At 54.4% G+C, this 22,177-nt stretch overlaps 8 protein-coding genes across 9 annotated transcripts; 4 read left to right on the forward strand and 4 right to left on the reverse strand.

Moving 5' to 3' along the window:
- Positions 1 to 902: 902 nt before the first annotated feature.
- Positions 903 to 2,305, forward strand: LMH87_012249 (uncharacterized protein; the record flags this gene model as incomplete). The annotated part of the gene is made up of 2 exons (XM_056201528.1): positions 903 to 1,488; positions 1,542 to 2,305. 2 exons carry the CDS (start codon positions 903 to 905, stop codon positions 2,303 to 2,305), a joined length of 1,350 nt encoding a protein of 449 aa, XP_056053271.1.
- Positions 2,306 to 2,963: 658 nt separating this feature from the next.
- Positions 2,964 to 4,112, forward strand: LMH87_012250 (uncharacterized protein; the record flags this gene model as incomplete). Of its 2 annotated transcripts, XM_056201529.1 has the most annotated exons (2): positions 2,964 to 3,598; positions 3,639 to 3,699. In XM_056201529.1, the coding sequence occupies 2 exons, from the start codon at positions 2,964 to 2,966 to the stop codon at positions 3,697 to 3,699; spliced, it is 696 nt and encodes a 231-aa protein (XP_056053272.1). The 2 variants fall into 2 exon arrangements, with proteins under 2 accessions (XP_056053272.1, XP_056053273.1); XM_056201530.1 differs by having other exon boundaries at positions 2,964 to 4,112.
- An 848-nt stretch (positions 4,113 to 4,960) lies between these two features.
- Positions 4,961 to 5,780, reverse strand: LMH87_012251 (uncharacterized protein; the record flags this gene model as incomplete). The annotated part of the gene is made up of 5 exons (XM_056201531.1): positions 4,961 to 4,965; positions 5,209 to 5,392; positions 5,449 to 5,473; positions 5,671 to 5,686; positions 5,759 to 5,780. The coding sequence occupies 5 exons, from the start codon at positions 5,778 to 5,780 to the stop codon at positions 4,961 to 4,963; spliced, it is 252 nt and encodes an 83-aa protein (XP_056053274.1).
- Positions 5,781 to 6,401: 621 nt separating this feature from the next.
- LMH87_012252 (uncharacterized protein) lies at positions 6,402 to 9,967 on the forward strand (the record flags this gene model as incomplete). Its single annotated transcript, XM_056201532.1, has 4 exons — positions 6,402 to 6,789; positions 6,864 to 7,130; positions 7,184 to 9,853; positions 9,906 to 9,967. The coding sequence occupies 4 exons, from the start codon at positions 6,402 to 6,404 to the stop codon at positions 9,965 to 9,967; spliced, it is 3,387 nt and encodes a 1,128-aa protein (XP_056053275.1).
- A 906-nt stretch (positions 9,968 to 10,873) lies between these two features.
- On the reverse strand, positions 10,874 to 12,279 carry LMH87_012253 (uncharacterized protein; the record flags this gene model as incomplete). The annotated part of the gene is made up of 2 exons (XM_056201533.1): positions 10,874 to 12,089; positions 12,164 to 12,279. The coding sequence occupies 2 exons, from the start codon at positions 12,277 to 12,279 to the stop codon at positions 10,874 to 10,876; spliced, it is 1,332 nt and encodes a 443-aa protein (XP_056053276.1).
- A 1,205-nt stretch (positions 12,280 to 13,484) lies between these two features.
- Positions 13,485 to 14,125, forward strand: LMH87_012254 (uncharacterized protein; the record flags this gene model as incomplete). The annotated part of the gene is made up of 2 exons (XM_056201534.1): positions 13,485 to 13,973; positions 14,051 to 14,125. 2 exons carry the CDS (start codon positions 13,485 to 13,487, stop codon positions 14,123 to 14,125), a joined length of 564 nt encoding a protein of 187 aa, XP_056053277.1.
- Positions 14,126 to 14,661: 536 nt separating this feature from the next.
- Positions 14,662 to 16,156, reverse strand: LMH87_012255 (uncharacterized protein; the record flags this gene model as incomplete). The annotated part of the gene is made up of 3 exons (XM_056201535.1): positions 14,662 to 15,006; positions 15,064 to 15,936; positions 16,103 to 16,156. The coding sequence occupies 3 exons, from the start codon at positions 16,154 to 16,156 to the stop codon at positions 14,662 to 14,664; spliced, it is 1,272 nt and encodes a 423-aa protein (XP_056053278.1).
- A 1,156-nt stretch (positions 16,157 to 17,312) lies between these two features.
- LMH87_012256 (uncharacterized protein) lies at positions 17,313 to 22,170 on the reverse strand (the record flags this gene model as incomplete). The annotated part of the gene is made up of 5 exons (XM_056201536.1): positions 17,313 to 18,021; positions 18,070 to 18,159; positions 18,225 to 21,679; positions 21,745 to 21,786; positions 22,168 to 22,170. The coding sequence occupies 5 exons, from the start codon at positions 22,168 to 22,170 to the stop codon at positions 17,313 to 17,315; spliced, it is 4,299 nt and encodes a 1,432-aa protein (XP_056053279.1).
- Between the last annotated feature and the right edge of the window lie 7 nt (positions 22,171 to 22,177).

Raw genomic sequence — 22,177 nt, forward strand, 5'->3', positions numbered from 1 at the left:
TAATCAGCGGACGATAATTCGGCCGAGAGGGACGGACGCGATCCTTCAGACAGGGCTTGTGCTGTCGCCACAGCTACGTAGGCAAGACAGGGCTAATGACTATTATTAACGGGGGGAGGGGGGGGTTGAGATTGGTAATCGAGCAGCCAACTAACACATGCGCCCGTTGATGCCGGCTCTCGGCTCGGGAATTCCACAAATTTAGTTAGCACAAAAAGTAAAGTGATTGATTGATCCCTGAACGATCGTAGTGTCAAGTTCAAGTGTCGAGGTGTCCACTGAAAATTTCAGGCAAACGGCCCATCCATCCCATATCACATTGCTGGCAGCTGTTGTTCAAGACGAGTGCTTTTTGGCAGCAATAATTTTCGTCCATTGGCTTAGAAATCCACAGCAGGTACCTACGTACCTACATACCCTCACTACCTACGCTTTTCCCCAGGGCTTTTTGTGTGCACTATGGTATCTATCCGCATTCAGCAAAGCAGCATTCCAACCCGCATTTAAGCTCTAAAAAATATCACCTGTACCCGTTTTCCTCCAGCTCCTCTGTCATCGGTGCTAAAATACTTGGCACACCCCGGTTTCACTAAATAATAACCGGGGGTAGCTGCCGGCTCGCACAGTGGATCCGCACGCCTGTTACGCCCGTGCCGTCCTTTGTAGATCAATCAAGCTGTTTAGATGGAATCAGGCTGTGTTTACTGGCGTAGATTAGAAGAGCAGCCAGCCCGTGACATCATTTCCCTTTGTCCCTGGGAATTGCGCACAACACACACCACACAACGCGCGCAAGCTTACCAATCCCGTCTCACGCCTTGCGACTCCCTTTATCTTTGCGCTCAGCCCTCGAGCTTCAACCTCCCAACTCTCTCTCACCAGCAAAGACCCTCTCCACGAACATGGAGTCCAAGGAACAACAGCACCAACAGCAACCACACGACTCGGACCCGTTGACGCTCCGTCAAGACAGCGATTCCACGCCGCACGACTCGCCCGACGCACCATCGTCGGAAAAGCAGCACGATGACTCGCAGCCCCCCGCGCCGCCCAACGGCGGCGTAAAGGCCTGGCTGCAGGTCGCCGGCGCCTGGACCATCATGTTCAACGTCCTCGGCCTGCTCAACTCGTACGGCCAGTTCCAGAGCATCTACGAGACGGACATTCTCAAGCAGGAGACGACGTCGACCATCGCCTGGATCGGCTCCGCCCAGTTCCTCGTCTGCTACGTCGTCTGCATCTTCACGGGGCCGTTGCTGGACACGGGCCACCTGCACCTGCTGCTCGGCATCGGCACCGTCGTCACCGTTTTTGGGCTGATGATGGTCAGCCTGTGCCATACCTTTTACCAGTTCTTCCTCGCCCAGACCATTGTGACGGGCATCGGCTTTGGCCTCATCTTCCTGCCGGCGTCGTCGGTCGTGTCGCAGTGGTTTTCGACGCGCACACCCCTCGCCATTGGAATCTCGGTGAGCGGATCGAGCATTGGTAAGTTGACATGATACTCTTGGAAAGGAAACACACAACTAACTCTTCTTCAGGTGCCATTATATATCCCATCATGCTTCAACGCCTCAAAGGATCGATTGGATTTCCGTGGACGGTACGCATCATGGGCTTCATGGTCCTCGGCACCATGCTCTTCGCCGCTGCCGTCATGAGAGTCCGCGTTGGGCCCAACCCGCGAAAGCGCAAGGTCATCGACCTCCGACACTTCAAAGACAAGCTCTACCTCATCGCTTGTCTGAGCTTCTTTGTCAACTTCCTAGGACTCTACGTCTTCTACTACTTCATCTCCCTCTACGCCATCGAAGTGGCCGGTGCCAAGCCGAGTCTGGCCAACTACCTCTTGCCCATCCTCAACGGCGGCTCCTTTCTGGGCCGTCTGATCCCCAACTGGATCGCCGGGCGCTACGGGCTCATGAACGTGCAGATTGTCTTTGGCATCATTTCCGGTGCCATGTCGTTTGCTCTCTTGGGCATCAAGACCCCCGGCGGCGTCGTCGCGTTTGCCGTCATCTACGGCTTCGTGTCCGCCCCGTATGTCTCTCTTCCCATCCCGATCGTGACGAGCCTGTCGCCTGATAAGAGTGTCTGGGCCACGCGGCTGGGCATGAGCTTTGCCATTATTGGCCTCGGCGCCCTTATCGGCAGCCCTGTGGCGGGTGCCATTCTGGGGAGTAGCGACAACAGGAACTGGACCGGTATGATTGTGTGGTGTGGTGTCATGTTCTTTATCTCCACTGCCATCCTCACTACTGTGCGGACGATGAAGGTCGGGTTCAAGCTATTTGTGAAAGCTTGAACCGGGAGAGGGTGTAATGGTGCACAGTGCGGACGCTACAGAGCGATAGGACAAATACTGGTGGGAGCGTGCGCTCGCGGAAGGCTCGAATTAGACAGCGGACTTATTCAAGTTAAAAAAGATACCATACCAGAGTAATGTATAAAAAGTCAATTTTCACCTTTATTACACGAAGATGATGATGCGTGAAACGACAAGGATGAGTATTCTCGGCAGAGGTGCATCAAGAGTAATGGTTTCGGTGCGTTTCCAATTCTTAGCTTGTCCATGACAGTTTCTTTGCGTAGATTTTTATCCGCAAATTCTACAATTACCAGAATTGCCAGTTTAAGTAGAGATTGAGTTGATAAGTCGAAAATGCAGACTGCTACAAGACAGCTGTTGGTCCCCAGTGTCGCAGTACCCCTCCAAAAAGCCACCCTCTGCGGTCGGGCTGTTTCTGCCAGCGCCCAACAAAGCCACTCTTCGCACTGTACGGCCCGCCAAAGCGGTCAGCGACAAGCTTGCCTAGCTTAGCTAGGGTCCTACTCCAACTCGACAGAACCGAGATTTCCACGAACACTTTCCCTTCTCTTTTTCTTTTCGGCATTGATTTGGGGGGACGATACGCTGTGCGATAGCGACGCATCACGAGCTGCCTGATCAATTGCTCATCGCGATGCGACCCTTTGCAGGGGCAGCCGCTCGTGTGACGTCGCAGAAGAGCATCATGGCAGCGGCAACCCGAATAGCGATGCCCCGAATGGCCATGCGACAATATCTACACAGCCGCCACGCAGCTTCTTCTGCTACCCACCGCCTATACTCGACATCCCCGCAGCCTCCGCCGCCGCCGCCGCCGCCGCCGTCCGACAAAGACACGAGCACGCCCCGCGACGCCAGCCTCCCCTCGACGGCCGAGAGCCGGCGCAGCGCCCTCAACGCCAAGTTCAGCTCGGCCATGGACCGTCTGCAGGCGCGCGCGCTGACGGCCTCGCAGACGCTCAACGACGTGACGGGTTACTCGGCCATCGAATCCATCAAGTCCGCCAACGACGCCATGGAGCGGTCGCTGGGCGCTGCGCAGGAGGCGGTGCGCGCGGCGCGCTCGGCCTACAAGACGTCCAACGCCAAGCGCGCGGCCACGCAGCGCGAGGTGACGACGCTGCTCGCACGTAAAGACACCTGGTCGCCCGCAGACCTGGAGCGCTTCACGGAGCTGTACCGCGCCGACCACGCGCTCGAGGGCGCCGTGGCGGCCGCGCAGGAGGCCCTCACCGAGGCCGAGGCCGAGGAGCAGAGCCTGAATCAGAGGTTGAACGCGGGGATCCTGAAGCGCTACCACGAGGAGCAGATCTGGAGCGACCGCATCCGCCGGGCGAGCACATGGGGCACCTGGGGCCTCATGGGCATGAACTTTGTGCTGTTTGTGCTGCTGCAGTTCTTTGCGGAGCCGTGGCGGCGCAGGAGGCTGGTGCGCGGCATGGTCGAGCACGAAAAGGACGTACTCGCGGGCGTCCGGACGGAGATGGAGGCCCTGCGGGCCGACTTTGAGCACAAGATGGACGCGGTGCTGGAGGCTGGTCGGGAGAAGAAGACGTCGTCGGAAGTGTCGCTTGCGGAGGAGGCTGTGCCGGCGCAGATAACTGCGACGACCACATGGGGTGAGTTCCTACAAGACCCCGCGAAGTGGAAGCTGGCGGCCGTCGACCTCTGCAGCGAGAGACGGGTTGATCTCCGCATGAAGGACGCCTCGACGCTGGTGCTCCAAGGAGCCGTGGCCGGCGCCGCCATTGTCGGCAGCATAGCCCTGTTGGCTACCCGCTAGACGAGCACATCGGCAAAACTCCCTGTATATGAAATCCCCCACCTCGGCGCCTTTTTTTTTTCTACATTGGGTTGTAAGATAAGAGCATTGAAGTAGAAGACGTACATTATACGAGCGAAATACATGACAATTGATATCTACATTACCGGAGGCTGGGAGGGAGCCCTGTCTGCAATCAACGGCGTGTCCGAAGGATGTGCAGAGCAGCGGCAAAATAGTGGAATCGCTCGCCATGTCGGTAGTGGGAGGGTTGTGGCGCAGCGGGAGTCCTCCGGGGCACAAGCACTACGTTGTACTCGGCTCAACAGGAAAAATAAAGGGTGCATTCGTTAGGGCTCTGTTTTACTCTTACTCTTATTCGTTCAATTGGGAAGGGCGCATCGAACCTTGGCCGCGCCCCGTCTCGGCACCCAGGGCCGACAGACGTCACCATCACCAGAAGCCAGGCCTCGTGTTGGTGTTTTGCGGAGGCCGCCCAACATATCTTGGTCATTGGTATTTGTTTTTTTTTTTGGCATTGGTTGTTTCATGGATACTGGTCACGCGCGCTGATTAGAGGCCTCCTCGAGACCGGCGAGGACATGCACATGGCACAATGCCATGGCACAATGGCTGGCGGTGAGGGGAGACAAAGACGCGGTCGAAGCAGTTTACAATGTGAATGTTTGGAACAATCGAAACAAAGGCTGCTAACAGTGCGCGCTGATGTATGTCGTGCTAAGGTCGCTGCGTGCAGAAATTTATGCTAAATAAATAAATAAATAGAAAAGCCATGATATTTCAATAGTCCTTTACCGTCATCTTGACCATGTCGATTTCAATCGCAAGAATCCCACGAGGAAACAGAATTACACTGCTCGTCCGCGTTAGTTACTCGCCGGGGGGGGGGACGTTTGGTGTGGGGGGCGTATTGCCATTTTGGGTGCCAAGTTTCGGTGCAAGGGTCTCTGTTCGGCTAACGATTCCGCGGGTGACCGGGGATAATAAGACCAGGGTTGGGGAGAGAAAAAAATTACAGGGGGGGAGGGTGCCAGGGCCACACAGGAAGAGAAAAAATAGTGTCATGGGAACAGGGCTCTTCATCAGCACAACATACATTTTGCCTTGACGTATGTATGTACTAGGCAGGGCGGCCGGTTGACGCCACGATGGGGGGGTTTGTTTGGTTCTGGCGTGGGTGGGAAATGGGTTGTGTAGCGCGTCTTGTAGGTGGTGCAAGCCGGAGCAGATTGGATGGGATGGTCGGCGCGTGCCAGGGGGTGGAAGACGTGCGCTGCAGCCTGCAGATGTTCAGAGAGATGCGATGCCAATGGCGGCCAGACAAGTATCTACGTACGTGCAGAATGGCAGTGCACAGTCCTCTGTATGTGCCAATTATGCAGGAAACAAGGCGCGAAAGGCAACCAATGTCGGCAACGGCCAACTTGGGCAGGAACACCGCTCAGCCCGCCAGGCACTGCCGTGTAGTGGAAGGAAATAAAGGCTCGAATTTTAGTGATGTAGAGATGAACGCTGCGGTCGTCCGCGGCCAATAAAAGGTGCGCGCACCATAAAATACCCAAGGTAAATAATACCTAAGTAGGTGTTTTGGGGTGCTAAGGTACAGGCACTGCTCGGCTCTAAAGTCTAGCTGGACAGCACTTTACAGCGGGCACAGCGCTGTGGCATGGGTGGGCCCTAACGTTGGCAAAACACAAAACCCCGCCACAGATGCACCGCCAAAACTGACCCAGTTGCCCAGCACGTACCAGTCAGTACTGGCAACTTAGCTCAAGCCAAGACGAAGCCCTCCGGCGCTGTCCCCTCTCTCCGTCACTGACGACATCTTTCCCACTTTCCACCACCACCACCAACACCACCAACTCGTCCTCCTCAGGTCTGCATCCAGTCTGCATCCACCTCCCTCGTGTTGCTGCCCGAGCGAGAGACCGAGAGAGACACTCCAACAGACTGACAAGCTTCTTGATAAAACGGCCCTCTCTCCCGGCTGCTCTCGCCTTCAGTCCTGTCCACGCCCATTGGCCCACCCCTCTTGTTTTCTTTTTTCTTGCATACTACGGATACAGTTGGTCAACCTTATCTTTACGCCACCACAACCACCATCACCACCACCACCACCACCACCCGTTGACGGAGAAACGCCTTGTTGCTTTCTCTTGAGCTGTCGAACAGAGCGAGCAGACACATCGCAGCTGCCGTTGCTCCTCGCAGCCTCACGCACCAATCCCCTCTCGGGTTACGCAACACCTCGACGTCTTGCGCGAACGCATCGCGCCCCCCACCGCCGCCATGAACGAAGATCAAGCCATCCTCGACATCCAGCGCAAGATCGAAAAGGAGCGCGTCCTCATGACCGCTGCCAACAATATGCGGTCCCAGACAGACAACGACGCCGTCCGCTCTCGCCTCGACTCCCAGATCCGCGACGGTCGCCGCAACATGCAGTTCTTCGAGGAACGCCTCAATGAGCTCCAGATGCGCCGTGTCAACCAAGGCGTCAGCAGCATGGGCGTCCACGATGATGCTGATGGCCCTCCCCCGCCTCCGCCCAAGGACTCATCGGTCCAGTACAGCCAGATTGGCCAGCACGGCGATAGGATGCCCTCCCAGCATCCCTACCCCGCGCAGCCTCCTGGTGCACCCATGCCCAAGGGTCGGCCCAACTTTACCAAGCTTGGTACGAGCTCCCCTCCTGCAGCGACCTGTGCCGCCTTCTGCTCTAGGCACAGCTGGCTAACTACCATCTCACAGATCTTATCAAATATGATACCCCGTACCTGGGTCCCCGTATCCAGCTCATGCTCTCCCAGCTCCAGTTCAAGCTCAATGTTGAGGAACAGTACCTCAAGGGTGTCGAAAAAATGGTTCAGCTATATTCAATGGAGGGAGATCGCAAGAGCAAAGCCGACGCCGCAGCGAGGAGGGTGGACAGCAAGCAGAAAATCGTTCTCTTGAAGCAGGCATTGAAGAGATACGAGGAACTGCATATTGACATGGACAACTCGGATACGCCCGACGGTACGCTCCCATCGCTATTTGAGTCTCTGCGCGCCCTTGCTGACTGTTTCCAGATGATTCTATTAATACTCCCAATCTCCGCAAGCCCCTCAGCGGTTCCCTCTCCCTGCGCATCATCGCCGTCAACAATGTCGACCACGCCGCGACGACTCGCTTCTCGCGCGGTCCCGAAACGTTTGTGGCTGTCAAGGTCGAGGACACTGTGACGGCTCGCACCAAAGTTTCCAGAAACGACCGCTGGGAATCCGAATTCCACACTATCGATGTAGACAAGGCCAACGAACTGGAAATCATCGTCTACGACAAACCCGGCGAGCACCCCATGCCCATCGGCCTGCTCTGGGTCAGAATATCCGACATAGTTGAGGAAATGCGTCGCAAGAGAATCGAGGCCGAAATGAGTAGTTCCGGCTGGGTCTCTGCCGACAAGATGGGCAGTATCGCCGGCGCCGCCGCCCCTGCTCAGTTTCCCATGAGCCCGTCGCAAGGATCCTTCGGTGCCCAGGCTGGCGGCGCCCCTGGCGGCGCCCAACCTGGTGGTGCCTACGGCGCTCCTCCGCCCTCCCAGATCAACGCCGGCCCCATCGATGGCTGGTTCAATCTGGAGCCCGCCGGCCAGATTCAGCTGCAGATGAGTTTCGACAAGCAGAACCGTGACAAGCGCACCGTCGACGTCGGTCTCGGCCGAAAGGGTGCTGTTCGTCAGCGCAAAGAAGAGGTCCACGAAATGTATGGCCACAAATTTGTCCAGCAGCAATTCTACAATATCATGCGATGTGCTCTCTGCGGCGATTTTCTCAAATACTCCGCCGGCATGCAGTGTGAGGACTGCAAGTATACGTGTCACACGAAATGCTACCAGAGTGTAGTTACCAAATGCATCAGCAAGAGCAACGCGGAGACAGACCCCGAGGAAGAAAAGATCAACCATCGCATTCCCCACAGATTCCAGCCCTTTTCAAATGTCACCGCGAACTGGTGCTGCCACTGTGGTTATATACTACCCTTTGGCAAAAAGAACTGCAGAAAGTGTACCGAGTGCAGTCTCACAAGTCACGCTAACTGTGTGCACCTTGTGCCAGACTTCTGCGGCATGTCCATGGCTGTGGCGAATCAGATTCTCCAGGGCATTCGCACCCACAAGCAAAAGGCTAAGACGACTACCAACTTGACGGACAGAACCCTACGCAAGATGAGCACTCCTGGCTCTCAGTCGGGCACATCGACTTCCGGTGTCTCCCCGACTGGTTCCGCACAGCCGCCGCAGCTCACTCCCACGACCACCGAAGCAGCCGAGGCCGCCAGACGCATGTACTCCAGTCAACAGGCCCCACAACAGCGGCCAGCGCCTGGACGCGCGCCATCAAGCACCAGCTCGTCAATCACTCCTGCCTCTTCAGCAGCAGCTGCTGCGGCTGCTTCGGCCGCCATGTCTGGCGTGTCGCAGCAAACGCAAAGGCCCGAAGCCGGCCGATATGGCAGCTATGGCCAACCGTCTCCGGATGCATATGCTGCCGCGGGCGCCTACGGAAGTCAGGTGCAAGCGCAGCAGCAGGCGCGTCCCTACAACCCAGCAGATTATGCAAATGTCAACAGCGGCTACGCTCAACAACAGCAAATCCAGCCCCCTGCTCAGATCAGACCTGCGCAGCAGATGCCTCCTCCCGCCCAACCCGCTGTTCGACCTGCCGAGCCGCTTTCGCCCCAAAAGTCGTACTCTCCCCAAGGTGGGCAAGCCGGTGGCCGCAAGGCATTGCCTCTTGCCACCGACCCCGGCACTGGACAGCGTATCGGCCTGGACCACTTCAACTTCCTGGCTGTCCTGGGCAAGGGCAACTTTGGCAAGGTCATGCTTGCCGAGACTAAGAGATCCAAGAAGCTATACGCTATCAAGGTCTTAAAGAAGGAGTTTATCATCGAGCATGATGAAGTCGAGAGTATGCGCTCTGAGAAGAGAGTCTTCTTGGTCGCCAACCGAGAGCGCCACCCCTTCCTGACCAACCTGCACGCCTGTTTCCAGACGGAGACGCGAGTATACTTTGTCATGGAGTACATTAGCGGCGGTGATCTGATGCTTCATATTCAGCGCGGACAATTTGGCGCTAGACGAGCACAGTTTTATGCTGCCGAAGTCTGCTTGGCCTTGAAGTATTTCCACGAGAATGGTGTCGTCTACCGTGATCTGAAGCTCGACAACATCATGTTGACGCTAGATGGACACATCAAGGTAGCCGATTACGGTCTTTGCAAGGAGGACATGTGGTACGGCTCCACTACCGGCACATTCTGTGGTACGCCCGAGTTCATGGCACCAGAGATTCTGCTGGACAAGAAATATGGCCGCGCCGTCGATTGGTGGGCATTTGGTGTCTTGATCTACCAGATGCTTCTTCAGCAGTCGCCATTCCGCGGCGACGACGAGGACGAAATCTACGAAGCCATTCTGTCGGATGAGCCGCTTTACCCGATTAGCATGCCCAAGGAGTCTGTGTCTATTCTTCAGAAGCTGCTCACGCGCGAGCCCAACGACCGTTTGGGTAGCGGCCCGACGGACGCGCAGGAAGTCATGAGCCATGCGTTCTTTAAGAACATCAACTGGGAGGAGATTTACCTGAAGCGAGGACCGCCGCCATTTAAGCCCGCGATCAAGAGTGCAACGGACACGAGCAACTTTGATTCTGAATTTACCAGCGTCACGCCCGTTCTTACGCCGGTGCAGTCAGGTATGTGCAGACGTCATGTTTTTATCAAATTTATTTCTAACACGCTCTACAGTCTTGTCGCAAGCGATGCAGGAAGAGTTCCGTGGCTTCTCGTACACGGCTGATTTTGAATGATTGAGAAAGACTTGGTTTTTAACAATGTCTAATGAAGTGAAGACGATGAAATTGACGAGAGCATGATGGGAGTCGTGCCATTTGGAGAAGCATGGTGCATGCGATATATTTTATGAAGGGTGCATACAGAAGCCGGAGTTGAAAGATGGCGGGCAGGGAAGCAGTCTGCCAGCACATGACACACGCACACACACACACACACATTAAAAAAGACATTCATTTTTTTTAGATGATCTTGCCACACGTCAAGAAGCCATTGCTGACGTCCACTCGCTTTGTTTTATTGTTTTGGCGGGCTGCTGTTATGCCTTGCAGCACACGAGGACGTTTTAGCGCTCTTGCGATATCCGACGCGAGGGAAGAACAGAGCGACGGGCTTCTATTTTTTTTTTTTTTTTTCTCTTGATGGACGGGACATTTGTTTTACTCTATACCGTTCTTGAAACGCTCGTTTTATTGGACTTTGGTTTTGTTTTCTTCTCGTTTGAGTTCTGCGGTGTTGGATTCTCTTTATGACTGTTTTTTTCATCGGGGTGTTTCTTTCTTTTTTTTTTTTTTCTTGACAACGATGGCAGGACAAAAGAAAAGCGGTAATTATATACATTGGAAAAAAGTGGTGAAAGATGGCGATGACGAGAGAAGCGCGCTTGTTGTAGCTAAACTAATTAATGGATGGTGTTTTCTCTAGACTGTCTTTGTAGATGTCATTACGTTGTGGCCAACAAGTCACGGAAAAAAACAGGGAAGAGTTGTGTAGATTATGTTTGTAGTTGCTCAATATTTTTCCTAGCGTAGTCTACAGATACAAGTTTGTCTTCAGATGTAACTAAATTTCATTCCCGCTTTATCCCTCCGATGAGGTATCATGCTGCATCCACATCTCCCTTGGCCTTCCTTGTCCTTGTCTTACGCAGTGTATTCCTTTTGGAGGAGCTTGGCAATGGTGTTGAGCTGAATGTTGCTCGTGCCCTCGTAGATGGCGCCAATCTTGGAGTCGCGCCAAAACTTCTCGGCGAGGCCCTCGCGCACGAAGCCCATGCCGCCCATCCACTCGACGGCGAGCCCGGACACGCGGCCCGCGACCTGCGAGGCGTAGAGCTTGGCCATGGCGGCGTCGCGGACAAAGTCCTCGCCGGCCTCCTTCTTGCGGGCGGCGTTGTAGACGAGGGCGCGCGCGGCGGCGATCTCGGTGTAGCTCTGCGCAATCTGGTGCTGCATGCCCTGGAACTCGCCGACGAGGGCGCCAAACTGCTTGCGGTCGTTCCAGACGTACTTGACGGCGTTTTCAAAGGCGCCGAGGGCGAGGCCCGTCATCTGCGCGGCGATGCCGATGCGGCCCTCGTTGAGGATGCCAATGGCGTACTTGTAGCCGTCGCCCTCCTTGCCGAGCAGGTTCTCCTTGGGGACGACGACGTCGTCAAAGTTGAGGACGCAGGTGGAGCTGGCGCGGATGCCGAGCTTCTTCTCCTTCTTGGCGATGCTGAAGCCGGGCGTGTCCTTGTCGACGATGAAGGCGGTGATGCCCTTGTAGCCCTTGCTGGGGTCGAGGTTGGCAAAGACGATGAAGAAGCCGGCCTCCATCGAGTTTGTGATCCACATCTTGGAGCCGTTGATCTTGTAGCCGTCGGCGGTCGCGGTCGCGCGCGTGGCCATGGCAAAGGCGTCGGAGCCGGAAACGGGCTCCGAGAGGCAGAAGGAGGCGACCGTGTTGGTGGCCAGCTTGGGGAGGTACTTTTTCTTGAGCGCCTCGGACCCCCACTTCATGAGCGCCGTGTTGCAGAGCGTGTTGTGGACGTCGACCATGACGGACACGGAGGGGTCGGCGCGCGCGAGCTCCTCGATGGCGATGATGGCGGCGGTAAAGTTCATGCCCGCGCCGCCGTACTCCTCGGGGATCTCGATGCCCATGAGGCCCTGCTCAAACAGCTGCTCGACGACGGTGGGGTCCATGGCCTCGGCCTCGTCCATGTCGCGCGCCTTGGGGAGGACCACCTCGGTGGCAAACTTGGAGACGGTGTCGGCCATGGCCGTCTCGACCTCGGAGAGGTGCGTGATGGGCGTGGGGGGGATCTCGGAGATGTCGACGCTGCTGAGGCGGGGAGCCGTAGTGGAGAGGGAGCGGCTGCGCAGACATAAATTAGTTGAATGTTTTTCAATTGATTGAGCGAGGTGGTTTAGAAGAAGAAGAAAACGTACAGTGCTGCGGCGGCGACAGGACGGGCGAGGGCCTGGGTCGCGGGAAGGCGCTGGGCGAGGAGGACGCGGCGACCGCCCTGGAGGGCTGGCCGGATGGCTCGTGTAAAGGAAGACATGGTGGCGAACGAGATTGTGGAGGAGGTGAAAGATGGCCCAAGTAAGTAAATGCTTGGGAAGAGAAGCTCCAAGTTTCAATGGGTGGAGGAAGGAGGAAAAAGTCGGCCGGTGAGTCGCAGACGCGGTGAGATTTGTGGTGGTTGCTGGGTTGGGTGTGTTCCGACTCTGGGGGGGGCGATGTTCGGAACAGCAACGGGGTGGCTCGGGTATGTTTTTCGTGGTAGATGGCAAAGTGACGTCGACGACCTATTGAAGCTTTAAACTGTAACAAGAAAAATTTGTCAAAAATATATTGAAACACCAAAGCCAAGTGCTTTAAAAGGGAAAAAATGACGTCCGGCGGTGCGGTGCAGGGCGGTCGGATGGCAACGGGCTTCCTTTCCTTATAGTGGCCGGCGTTCGGTTGCAGCTCTGGGCCCGCGCTGCCCGCTTTTTCCGCCCGCAAAAGGCGCTGTCAGGTTTGTTTGCTCAGTGTGGGGAGGGAGAGGGAGCCGAGCGGCTTAGCTTAAGCCGAGAGGAGGCCGGGGGCGGCAGGAACCGGTAGATATGGATAGAGGGTTGTTTAAAAAAAAAAGAAGAAAAAAAGACAGAAATTACAACTTGACTTTTGAAATGGCCGTCTTTGTAGTCTATCAAGAAAAATCATATTCGGTTAAGCATGTAATTGCAATCGGAGGGTCTGTGTATCCAGTGAGCTATAGATACTTGTGCCAGCATTCGCACTATCAGTATAAATAATACGGCTACCGAATTGCCAGCTCTTTTATCGGAGATCTTCAAATCGAATACCCCGTTATTCCATTCGCAGCATTAGTCGAGTGGTTGAGCAATCTCCCCGCCCATCTCATTGTAAGCCAGAGAGTACACGTCCGAAAAGCCAGATGCCCGACTACGGCAAAGTTGAAATTACTGCAAAACTTTAAAAATTCCAAAGACCAAGTGTAGATCAAGTATCAATTCTCGTCTTGACGAAATTCTTACAAAAATCACTTCCGTCGTTCACACCCGCACGTCGCGCCGCACTCGCTGCCGCGCCCTCGATCCCCGGCCCCACAGCAACGCCAATCGGACGGGCCACCACGTGACTCTCCTTCAAAGGAGTTTTCGACGCAACTCCAGCGCCGACGACACCGACGAGCTTCCCAAATCGACTTCCGATTCCGCCAATCCGACCACGCTTCGAGCTCAACTGACCACCGCAACCATGGTCGGCTCCATTGTGCGAAGCCTCTTTTCGCCCGCCGCCCGTCGGCCTCTCCTCTCCGCCACCAGCTCTCTCCTCCCACCCACCCGCATCCTCCTCACCAAGCCGACGACACCCTCGCCCATCCCAACCGCCGCCGCCGCTGCGTTTTCCACCACCGCCCCTCGCCCCGCCACGCTGAACCAGGTCCTGCGCGGCATCCGCAAGGGCAAGCGCGCGCGCCACGCCGTCTCCCCCGCGCTCGCCAATACAAGCTCTCCCGCGCTCAAGGGCGTGTGCCTGCGCGTCGGCGTCGTGCGCCCCAAGAAGCCCAACTCGGGCGAGCGCAAGACGGCGCGCGTCAAGCTCTCGAGCGGCGCCGTCATCACCGCCTACATCCCCGGCGAGGGGCACAACATCCAGCAGCACAGCGTCGTGCTGGTGCGCGGCGGCCGCGCGCAGGACTGCCCCGGCGTGCGGTACCATCTCGTTCGCGGAGCGCTGGATCTGGTATGTTCTTCTACGCCGGAGGGCTTCAGGGCTGCGGATTCTCCAAATTAATGTCAGATGAGCTAACGTGTCTGCAGGCTGGTGTTGGTACCCGCGCGACGAGTCGAAGCAAGTACGGCACAAAGAAGCCGAAAAAAGCCACCATTGGTTAAACGGACACATCGAAGGATTGTGAGATGGGACAGGCGAATCTATGTACAGCACAAAGGGGTATAGATCTTGTACAAATTTGCATTAGCGATATCTCGCCGCACGGCGACTTGTATTATACATCACACAAAGCAATTGCATACATTTTGCACTGCAGTTGTTCAAAGATGACATTGCTTTTGACACCTCAATTTCAAATTATTAGCACAGCTAAATATGAACAATTCTTGTCATATCTTCAATGTGTATTCTACAACAAGGGCCGTCAAGGCAAAATGTAAAGCAAGCTGGACCCTAGGTCCCCGCCAACGCCGTGTAGTCTTGATATGTATAGTCCGTTCCCCAAACGCAAATGATCCTCCCGGCGCCAACGACGGGCATATCTTTATAGCTAAGTTCCTCTTTACTGTGTATTGAAAGAAGGAAGCCAAAATGAAACAAGATGGATAAAAAACAAATGGCGCCAAACCCCTCATAATTCAACAAGTAGTAGTACACACATGAGGCTGCGATTGCCGGGTAGGAGAGAGGACAACGCTCAGTCCACGCCGTCGGGCTTCTGCAAACCCATCATCTCAAAATACCTCGCAGTGCACGAGTACCTGCTCCAGTCAAAGTTGTCCTTGGGGTTGCAGTGGCACTTGAGGTCGATCCGCGACTGCGCATCGTTGGGGCAGTGCGTAAAGGGCATGTGGAAGTAGGCAATCTCATCAAAGAAGTGGAGTTCTGTCTTGTTGAGGAGAATGCCGGCGGCGATCGAGTGAACGGGAGCATCGCCCCAGCGCTCGTAGAAGAAGCCACCGTCTTGGTCCAGCGAGTTGAAAAAGTCGACGTAGGCGTCACTGCGCATCCACTCGAGGCTTCCAATCTCAAAGTTGGACCACTGATGACACAAGTTAGTTTTGTGTTGGTAACTGTTTCTCGAGCACCTTTTACTTACAAAGTGGCACATGCTGTAGGTTTGACCGCCATCGTCACTCAGAAACTCCATCGAGTTGTCGGTGGCCACATGCTGGGGATAGTTTTCCATAAACTTCCTGGTGCTGTCCCAGAGCGTCGGAATCGTGTCGACGTACTCGAGCAGGCTGATGGTGAAGCTGTACTTTTTCGCATTCTCTTTCATAAAGCGGAAGGGGTCTCGGGGAATGTCGCAAAAGAGCTCAATGCTGGGCTCGACCCGCCAGTAAAAGTCATAGTTTTGCATAATGGGGTGCTGGAAGAAGAAGCCGGACTCGAAGCGGCACATGTGGCGGTAGCTGGTCGAGTCGCCATAGATGATTCTGCGCTCCTTCATGTCCTCGCGCACCTTTTTAGCCTTGTCCTCATCGATCCAGTCAGGCACCGACCAGTGCTCAATGGGAATCTGGCCAAAGCGCGCCGTGCCGGAGACGAGCGCCGAGGTAATGTTGCGAAAGTTTTCGTCAAAGGGCTTGTCGTTGAGAAAGACCCAGTCGTAGTTGAAGCGCCGGTTGAAGCGGTCCTCCACCTGGCGGATCGAGCGCGCAATATCCCATACGTCGGCGTTACGGGCGAGGGTGACAAAGGTGGCGTTGGCGCGGGGGCCAGGGTCGGTACCGTCGAGCATGGACGACGGCGCATCCTTCATGCTTGGGCTGGCGGGCGGCTTGGAAGACTCGGCGTCTTGGCGGTCGCGATCGACGGGTATGGGCTTTTGCGTAGAATCGACGTTGCGGTCTACGGCAGCAACGTTTTGCGGATTCGGTTGAGACCCGGCTCGGGCTTGATCAGGGGCAGGGACGGGTCGCGGGAGGGTATCGTGGTGGGAGTTGAAGAGGTAGAAGAGCATTAACGTCTATTGGGTTTTCACGTGTTAGCGCATCTGAGCCATGCATGGCTCCGGGCATCCCGATTATAATGTTCTTCTTGTTTGCTGTCCGCCGAGCGGGCAGCGAGGGGCGCGACTGCGTGCATGGTGGCGGGCAGCCAAAAAAGCAGAGAAACTCGATAGGGTGACGTACAATGCTAGCAACAACAATGTAGCGCAGGATGCGCGCATTGCTTCCCGCCAACATGACGGGCTGACAATGTGAAGGGCGGCCAGATGCGGCAGGTTGGGACGAATAAAAAGGACGGGTGTCTGTGGAAGTGAGTAAAGAAGGAAAAGACAAGATAGAATTGAAGCAAACGGGGGGAGTGTCGGAATGGCGTATTGGCTCGTTTGAGACTCCGAGTGGGAAGCGAAAGGCGCCGACTTGGCGGACGCTTTATTTGGGGGTTGAGCGGCGAAAAGCAACGCTAAAAAGCAAGTTACGCCCACTGTTTTCCAGGCCGCGGCCGGGTAGCTAGGTACAGCGGGGAGTCCCCTACTTCCTGGGAGTTTAGGGGGGCAAGCTCGCTGAAATCTGTACCAGAGGCTCAGCGGATGTTCGGCACGGCGCGGTTGGGGAGCAGCCAGGCTTGCGCACGTTTAAATGAAGTGGGACAGATAAATTCATATTGTTGAGCAATATTGAAGTCGAAGCTACTGCATTATGAAGTCGATGGTTCACACGATGTTGCCGTCACCAGTGCCACAGCGCCGTGCAGATCAAATGCCGGCTTCTCCTCCGAAACCTACTCCCAGAGGCAGTGAGAAGCAAGTCGGCCCCTTCATCCGATCATGGTCCGAAGGATAATTCATGGCCATGGCAATGTCATCAAACTGTATGGTCTCTTCAGGCTTCTGGATAACTATCTGTCATGCACAGTCAGTTTGCCTAATTGGCCTTCAATATAAACATGGTCATCAATGGCACAGTCTACAATCATTTTGCCTGGTATTTTCTCACAAGTTATCTGATACCAAACTATTCGTCACAATTACCTGTCTCGGCATGCTCAGGAGCGATAGACACTCATTCCACCAGCACTTGAGGACCCGAAGCCGCCCCAGCATCCAAGCACGTTAGCATCCAGGCACATCAAACACGGTTTTATACGTCGTACACCCAGTAATATGCACTAGTCAGTTCCGTTTCTATGATTCCAGTCAAGTTTTCTGGGCGTTCGTCGATTCACGACGAAGCTTCTTTCATGGCACTGAGAAGCATTGGAAAAGAAGGTACGTAGCCTAAATGGGCTCATATTGTTCAATATTGTTCAAGTTGAGCATAAAAGCTTGATGCAAAAGAAATATCCAATTTGAACAAGCCAAAAACAGAGTGACCCCTCAAAGATGATCCAGCAGCTTTAGGGAATAACCACCGGCTGAGAGGCAGATCCAGAACCCCCTTCAAAGTCAAAGCCAGACTCCTCCATCTCACTCTCGGGCAGGGTCGGTAGAGGAGCCCCTAGCCAGGTGAGGGGGTTGTTTGGTATCTCAACATTGATCAGCTCACCCTCATTAAGCCTGAGGGCGCAATCCGTAGTTTGGATGACTTCCTGGCGATGAGAGATGATGATGACTGTACAGCCCTGGAATGTTTGTTCCATGAACTGATGTGTAGCGTCGTCTCGAAGTGGATCTAGATTGCTTGTTGCCTCGTCCATCATGATGAGATTGATGCCCGTCTCCAGGCGGCGCACAGTGCCTCGCGCTACAGACAGCAGCTGCATCTCGCCTTTGGAGTAACCCACATCCTGTAGCATAGCGTCCAGCCCACCTTTGTCGCTCAGCTTATTCCAGATGTTGAGCTGCTGGAGGACGTGTGTGAGCATTGTATCCCTCCTTGCTCTTTGTCTGACTGCCAACTCGTCGTCCTTTTCTTCCTCATTCATGTCGAAGGGGATAAGGTTTCTGCGAATAGTATCGTTGAATTGGACAGCTTCCTGTGTCATTGTGATGACACGGGATCGCAAGAAGTCTGGAGTGACAGTGTCAATATCGACACCATCAATCTCCACCACGCCCGAATATTGGAGGAAACCCAGCAAAGTCAGCATGAGAGAGGTTTTGCCGCTATAGAATGTCAGAATGGGGTCACACAATATCGTGCAATTCACTCACCTGCTGCTTCGTCCAACGAAGCTAATCCTTTCGCCTGGTTCGATGATCAGGGACACATCCCGAATGACGGGTGGCACATCTCGGGCTTCCCTGTTGAAGGAATTAGCAAAGACGTGCCGTTGAAGCCACAATCGTTGACAGCATTGTGTATATACCTGTACCGAGCCGAGACATTTGATAGCTCCACGTCGCCGGCCAGGGGCCATCCTTCCGGAAGGTCTTCAGGTGGGGGGCGAATTGGCTCCTGGGGAGTTGTACGTTTGAATCTCTCCATTTTTTTGAGAACGGCGACCGACATCTCTGAGCCAGTCCAGGCGAGAATGAAGAACTGAAATATCGATTGTATAGTAAAGAGATTCAGAAGCGACATCCCTACAACGGATCCTGAAGTGTCCTCTGGGATCCAGATGACAACTGAAACCAAGAGCAGTGCCAGCCCGGCGGCCAAGAGACTTACCACGAACCCTAGCCCTTGTGGAGCGCAACAATCCAGATAGAAAGATCTTTGGGATATGTCTAGGAGATCATGTCCCCGCTTGATATTTCTCTCCTGCCAGCCGAACGCGCGGATGTATGATACGCCGCTTGCTGTTTCAGAAAAGAAAGTGAATAGCGGTGCCTTCTCTTGCACATAAGCTTCTTGAAGCTGTCTTGAGCTCCGCAGGTAAAATCGCTGAATAAAGTAGAGAGCCAGAAGGATAATAGGCAACCCCACCGACATATATCTCGAGACTGAGATCACAATAGCGACGGCCATACATGTTGAGAAGCCCTGGTATAGTGTTCTGAAGAAATGATACGGCAACATCCTCGCGCAGTTGCGTGCATCCTCGTCGAACATGGTGAGAATATCTGCAGTCTTTGTGGTGGTCAGAAACCCCAGGGTCGCACGCATGGTAGTGTCAAGAATCTCCTCATGTAGTTTGGTGGCTGCACGGAAGGCAAAGTAGTTGTAGAGCAGCCAATAAGACACTGTCACTAGAGCGCACGCAAGGCCAATGAGCAAATAATAGTGAGTGAGCCAGGAGGCGTCGTTAGGCGCGTAATCAGTCCAGTCGCGGATGTGGAATTCGGGGAGAAATTCTGAAAGAGGAAGGAGAGCTCCAAGGACCAACAGCCATAGGAACTTGAACTTTCCAATGCTTTCGATGAAAACGACGTACATCCTCCAGTCATTATCGTGCTTGCCATCGTAGCTCGCTTGTGGATAAACCTTTTTGATGTCGAGTGATTGCAGTCTCCGAATTGCCGCTTTCTCCTTGTTCTCAGCTCCGTCGCGTATAACGGGCATAGCCGATACTAGGACGTTGGCCAGGGTTTGGTATTGGCCAGGGCTGCGAAAGCTGCTTCGATCCAATGAGACTTGTCCTTGGTTGTTCAAAGTGATAACTTGATCAACAACATTCAAGACTTCGGGTAAATACGTTGACAGCAACACTGTAGACCCTGACCGCCTGAGAACTCCATCCACGCCACAGAGAGCCTGTAAGACCGCCACAGCTGTGGTTCCGTCAAGTGAGTTCAGAGCGTCATCAATGATCGTGATCTTGCAGCGAGAATAAACAGCCCGAGCTAGAGACACGCGCTGGCGCTGACCGCCGCTCAAGTTTAGCCCACCAGGGCCGACAATATACTCGTCACCCTTGGGAAGTCTCGCGAAATCGTCGACGAGTTGGCAACTCTGTATGGCTATTTCATACCGTACTGGATCAAACGGCAGATACCCAACGATATTTTCCCGGATAGAAACATCTCTGAGCCATACAGTCGAGCCACAGTAGGCAATAGCTGTACGGTCAACATAGACGAATCCGCCGAATGTCTTCGCCGCACCGAGAATGCTCCGGAGGAAAGTCGTCTTGCCACAGCCCGTTGCTCCGACGATGCCCGATACAGATCCCCTGGAGAGGACGAAATTGATACCAGAAAGCAGAGCTTCCTCGACACCCGCGAATCCAATACTGGCGTTCACGAATTGTATGATTCCTACGGGGCTGTGAGCCGGCGATTTAGGTGTTCTCCTTGCTGAGCCACCGTCTGTCAAGACTTCGTCGAATGTGTCAAGTGATGCCGAGGGATCCCATCTAACGCGTGAATCCGTTTGCTCTGGGAGAAGCAGAAATTCTTGAAATCTGCCCAGGGATGCGACCAACTGCGCGACTGATGAATAAGCCATTACGCCTTTGTTGGTGGGAGCTTGAACGAGTCTGACTCCGGCGAGCACTGGGTACACTCGGGTGGGATCCAGTTTCCCGTTAAATCCACCGCTCACGAATGCGGCCCCAATGACGATAGCCGGGGTCCCCAGATCCGCAAACTGCTCTAGCATGTTGAGAAGGCCCATGAAATACCGATATGGCATTGCTGCTTGCATTTCCTCGACGCGAAGGCGCTGGATATAATCACGCACGACAGGTCCAAGCCCGAGCATCTTAATTCCAGGGAGTTGTTTCAGCACCTCGGTCGTTTTCGCGACTCTAGTCTTGGTTTTCTCAGTCCAATTGACCAGTGCAGGTACTGTCCCTCGACCCAAGAAGAATGAGCAGAGAGTGTTCCCAGCAGCGGGCAACACAGCAAAAAAACAAGTTTTACCAATGAACCTCGAGAGGAACAATATGCCGATTGAGGTTTCGAGAAATAGCATAGGCACGTCAATGCATGCGCTGAGTTCCTCGATGACGATTTCAATGTCGGTGCTCAAATTAGTGAGCAATTCCGAATTTTGCGCATCTTGCTCGCAGATATGATGAATCTTTTCCATCATCAGAGCAATGAGTCCGCCACGAACTTTTGCTGTGAGACGGTTTGACAAGTATGCTGCCGCTGTTCTGGACACAGCCACGCCAACGAAAACCAAGACCGTTGCGCCCTGGAGATCAAATCTTTTGAGCAGAGGAATATGATTGTCGGGGTGACGGCGTATCTCTACGACTTTGATGATCTCTTCCATCAGAATAGGTTGCCCAAGAAGGCAGCCAATGTTGACGAGACGAACGGCCATGATTTGCAAAATTTCCCATTTCCAGGTGCCAAGACAGGAGAGGAGTAAGCGATGTCGAGACTTATTGCTGCTGCGGCGAACCCACTGTCTCTTGAGTCTCTCGTGTAACACTTGAGACGAGAATTCTGGGTCCAAGTCACCGATATCTTGAGGGCCCAACTGGCGATAGAAGCCGGCAACAACTACTGGATTGAGATAACAGGAAAGCACTCTGCTGAAGTATCCGGTTGAGACGCCCAGGATTTGTAAGTCAGGGGTTCCGGCCGGAGCCAGTAAGTTTTTCTTGGGCATTTCCTCGAGAACGAGCAAGTAAAGACGCAAAGCCGCACTGCCAGCGGCAAGATTACCGAACACAGACAAACCAGGTTGCAGGAAAAATAGTCGACTTCTTCGAATATCGTTGAAGAACGTGAATATGAGGTAGAGGGCAACAAGTGCTGAAGAGCGGACGGCGTGCTTGTGTCCCACATACACCATGATCCCGACAGTAATAGAAGCGAGGAGCTCAAGCGACGCTTCGAGAGCTGCCATGCTTGCCCGGCCGTTAGCCGAGTACCTGACTAGTGTTGCAATGGTGGCCTGGCATGCGATGAGTGCAGTAGACGCTGCCTTTGCGGGTATCAGCAAGGACTGCGCGAGAACGATAACTAAGCGGTTTGCAATGCTTATCTCACTAGTTTGGTTCGCAGCAGCGGGCTCGAATGAACACGGACAGGCTGGTGCAGATAACGATTGGCAAAAAACGAGGAACAGGGTGGCAGCGATGGCCGAAGGAACACAATGCAGCATCGCGTCTGCTGATTTGAGAGAAGAGTCAAAAAAGAGCAAGACGCGGTGGCTCCAGAGGGGATAGGTTGATGCCGCCATGCTGGCCATACCTCTGTGGCCGTGCGCAGACGTGCAAAGAATGAACAAAAAGGTAACAATTGACCAGGGATAGAGAGAATGATAGAGGGGGAAACAGCCTGTACGTGGCCTGCAGTTGTGGTTCGGGCGACTAAATGTCTTACCAACGTTAACTGCCGTTGGGGGCCACAGTATAAATACCGACCGAATAAGGGACGCGGGGTGAACTCGGGACCCCCGCAGATGACTACCATGTTTGTC

The sequence above is a fragment of the Akanthomyces muscarius genome, chromosome 4 (assembly GCF_028009165.1).
Source record: "Akanthomyces muscarius strain Ve6 chromosome 4, whole genome shotgun sequence".
Lineage (NCBI taxonomy): Eukaryota > Fungi > Ascomycota > Sordariomycetes > Hypocreales > Cordycipitaceae > Akanthomyces > Akanthomyces muscarius.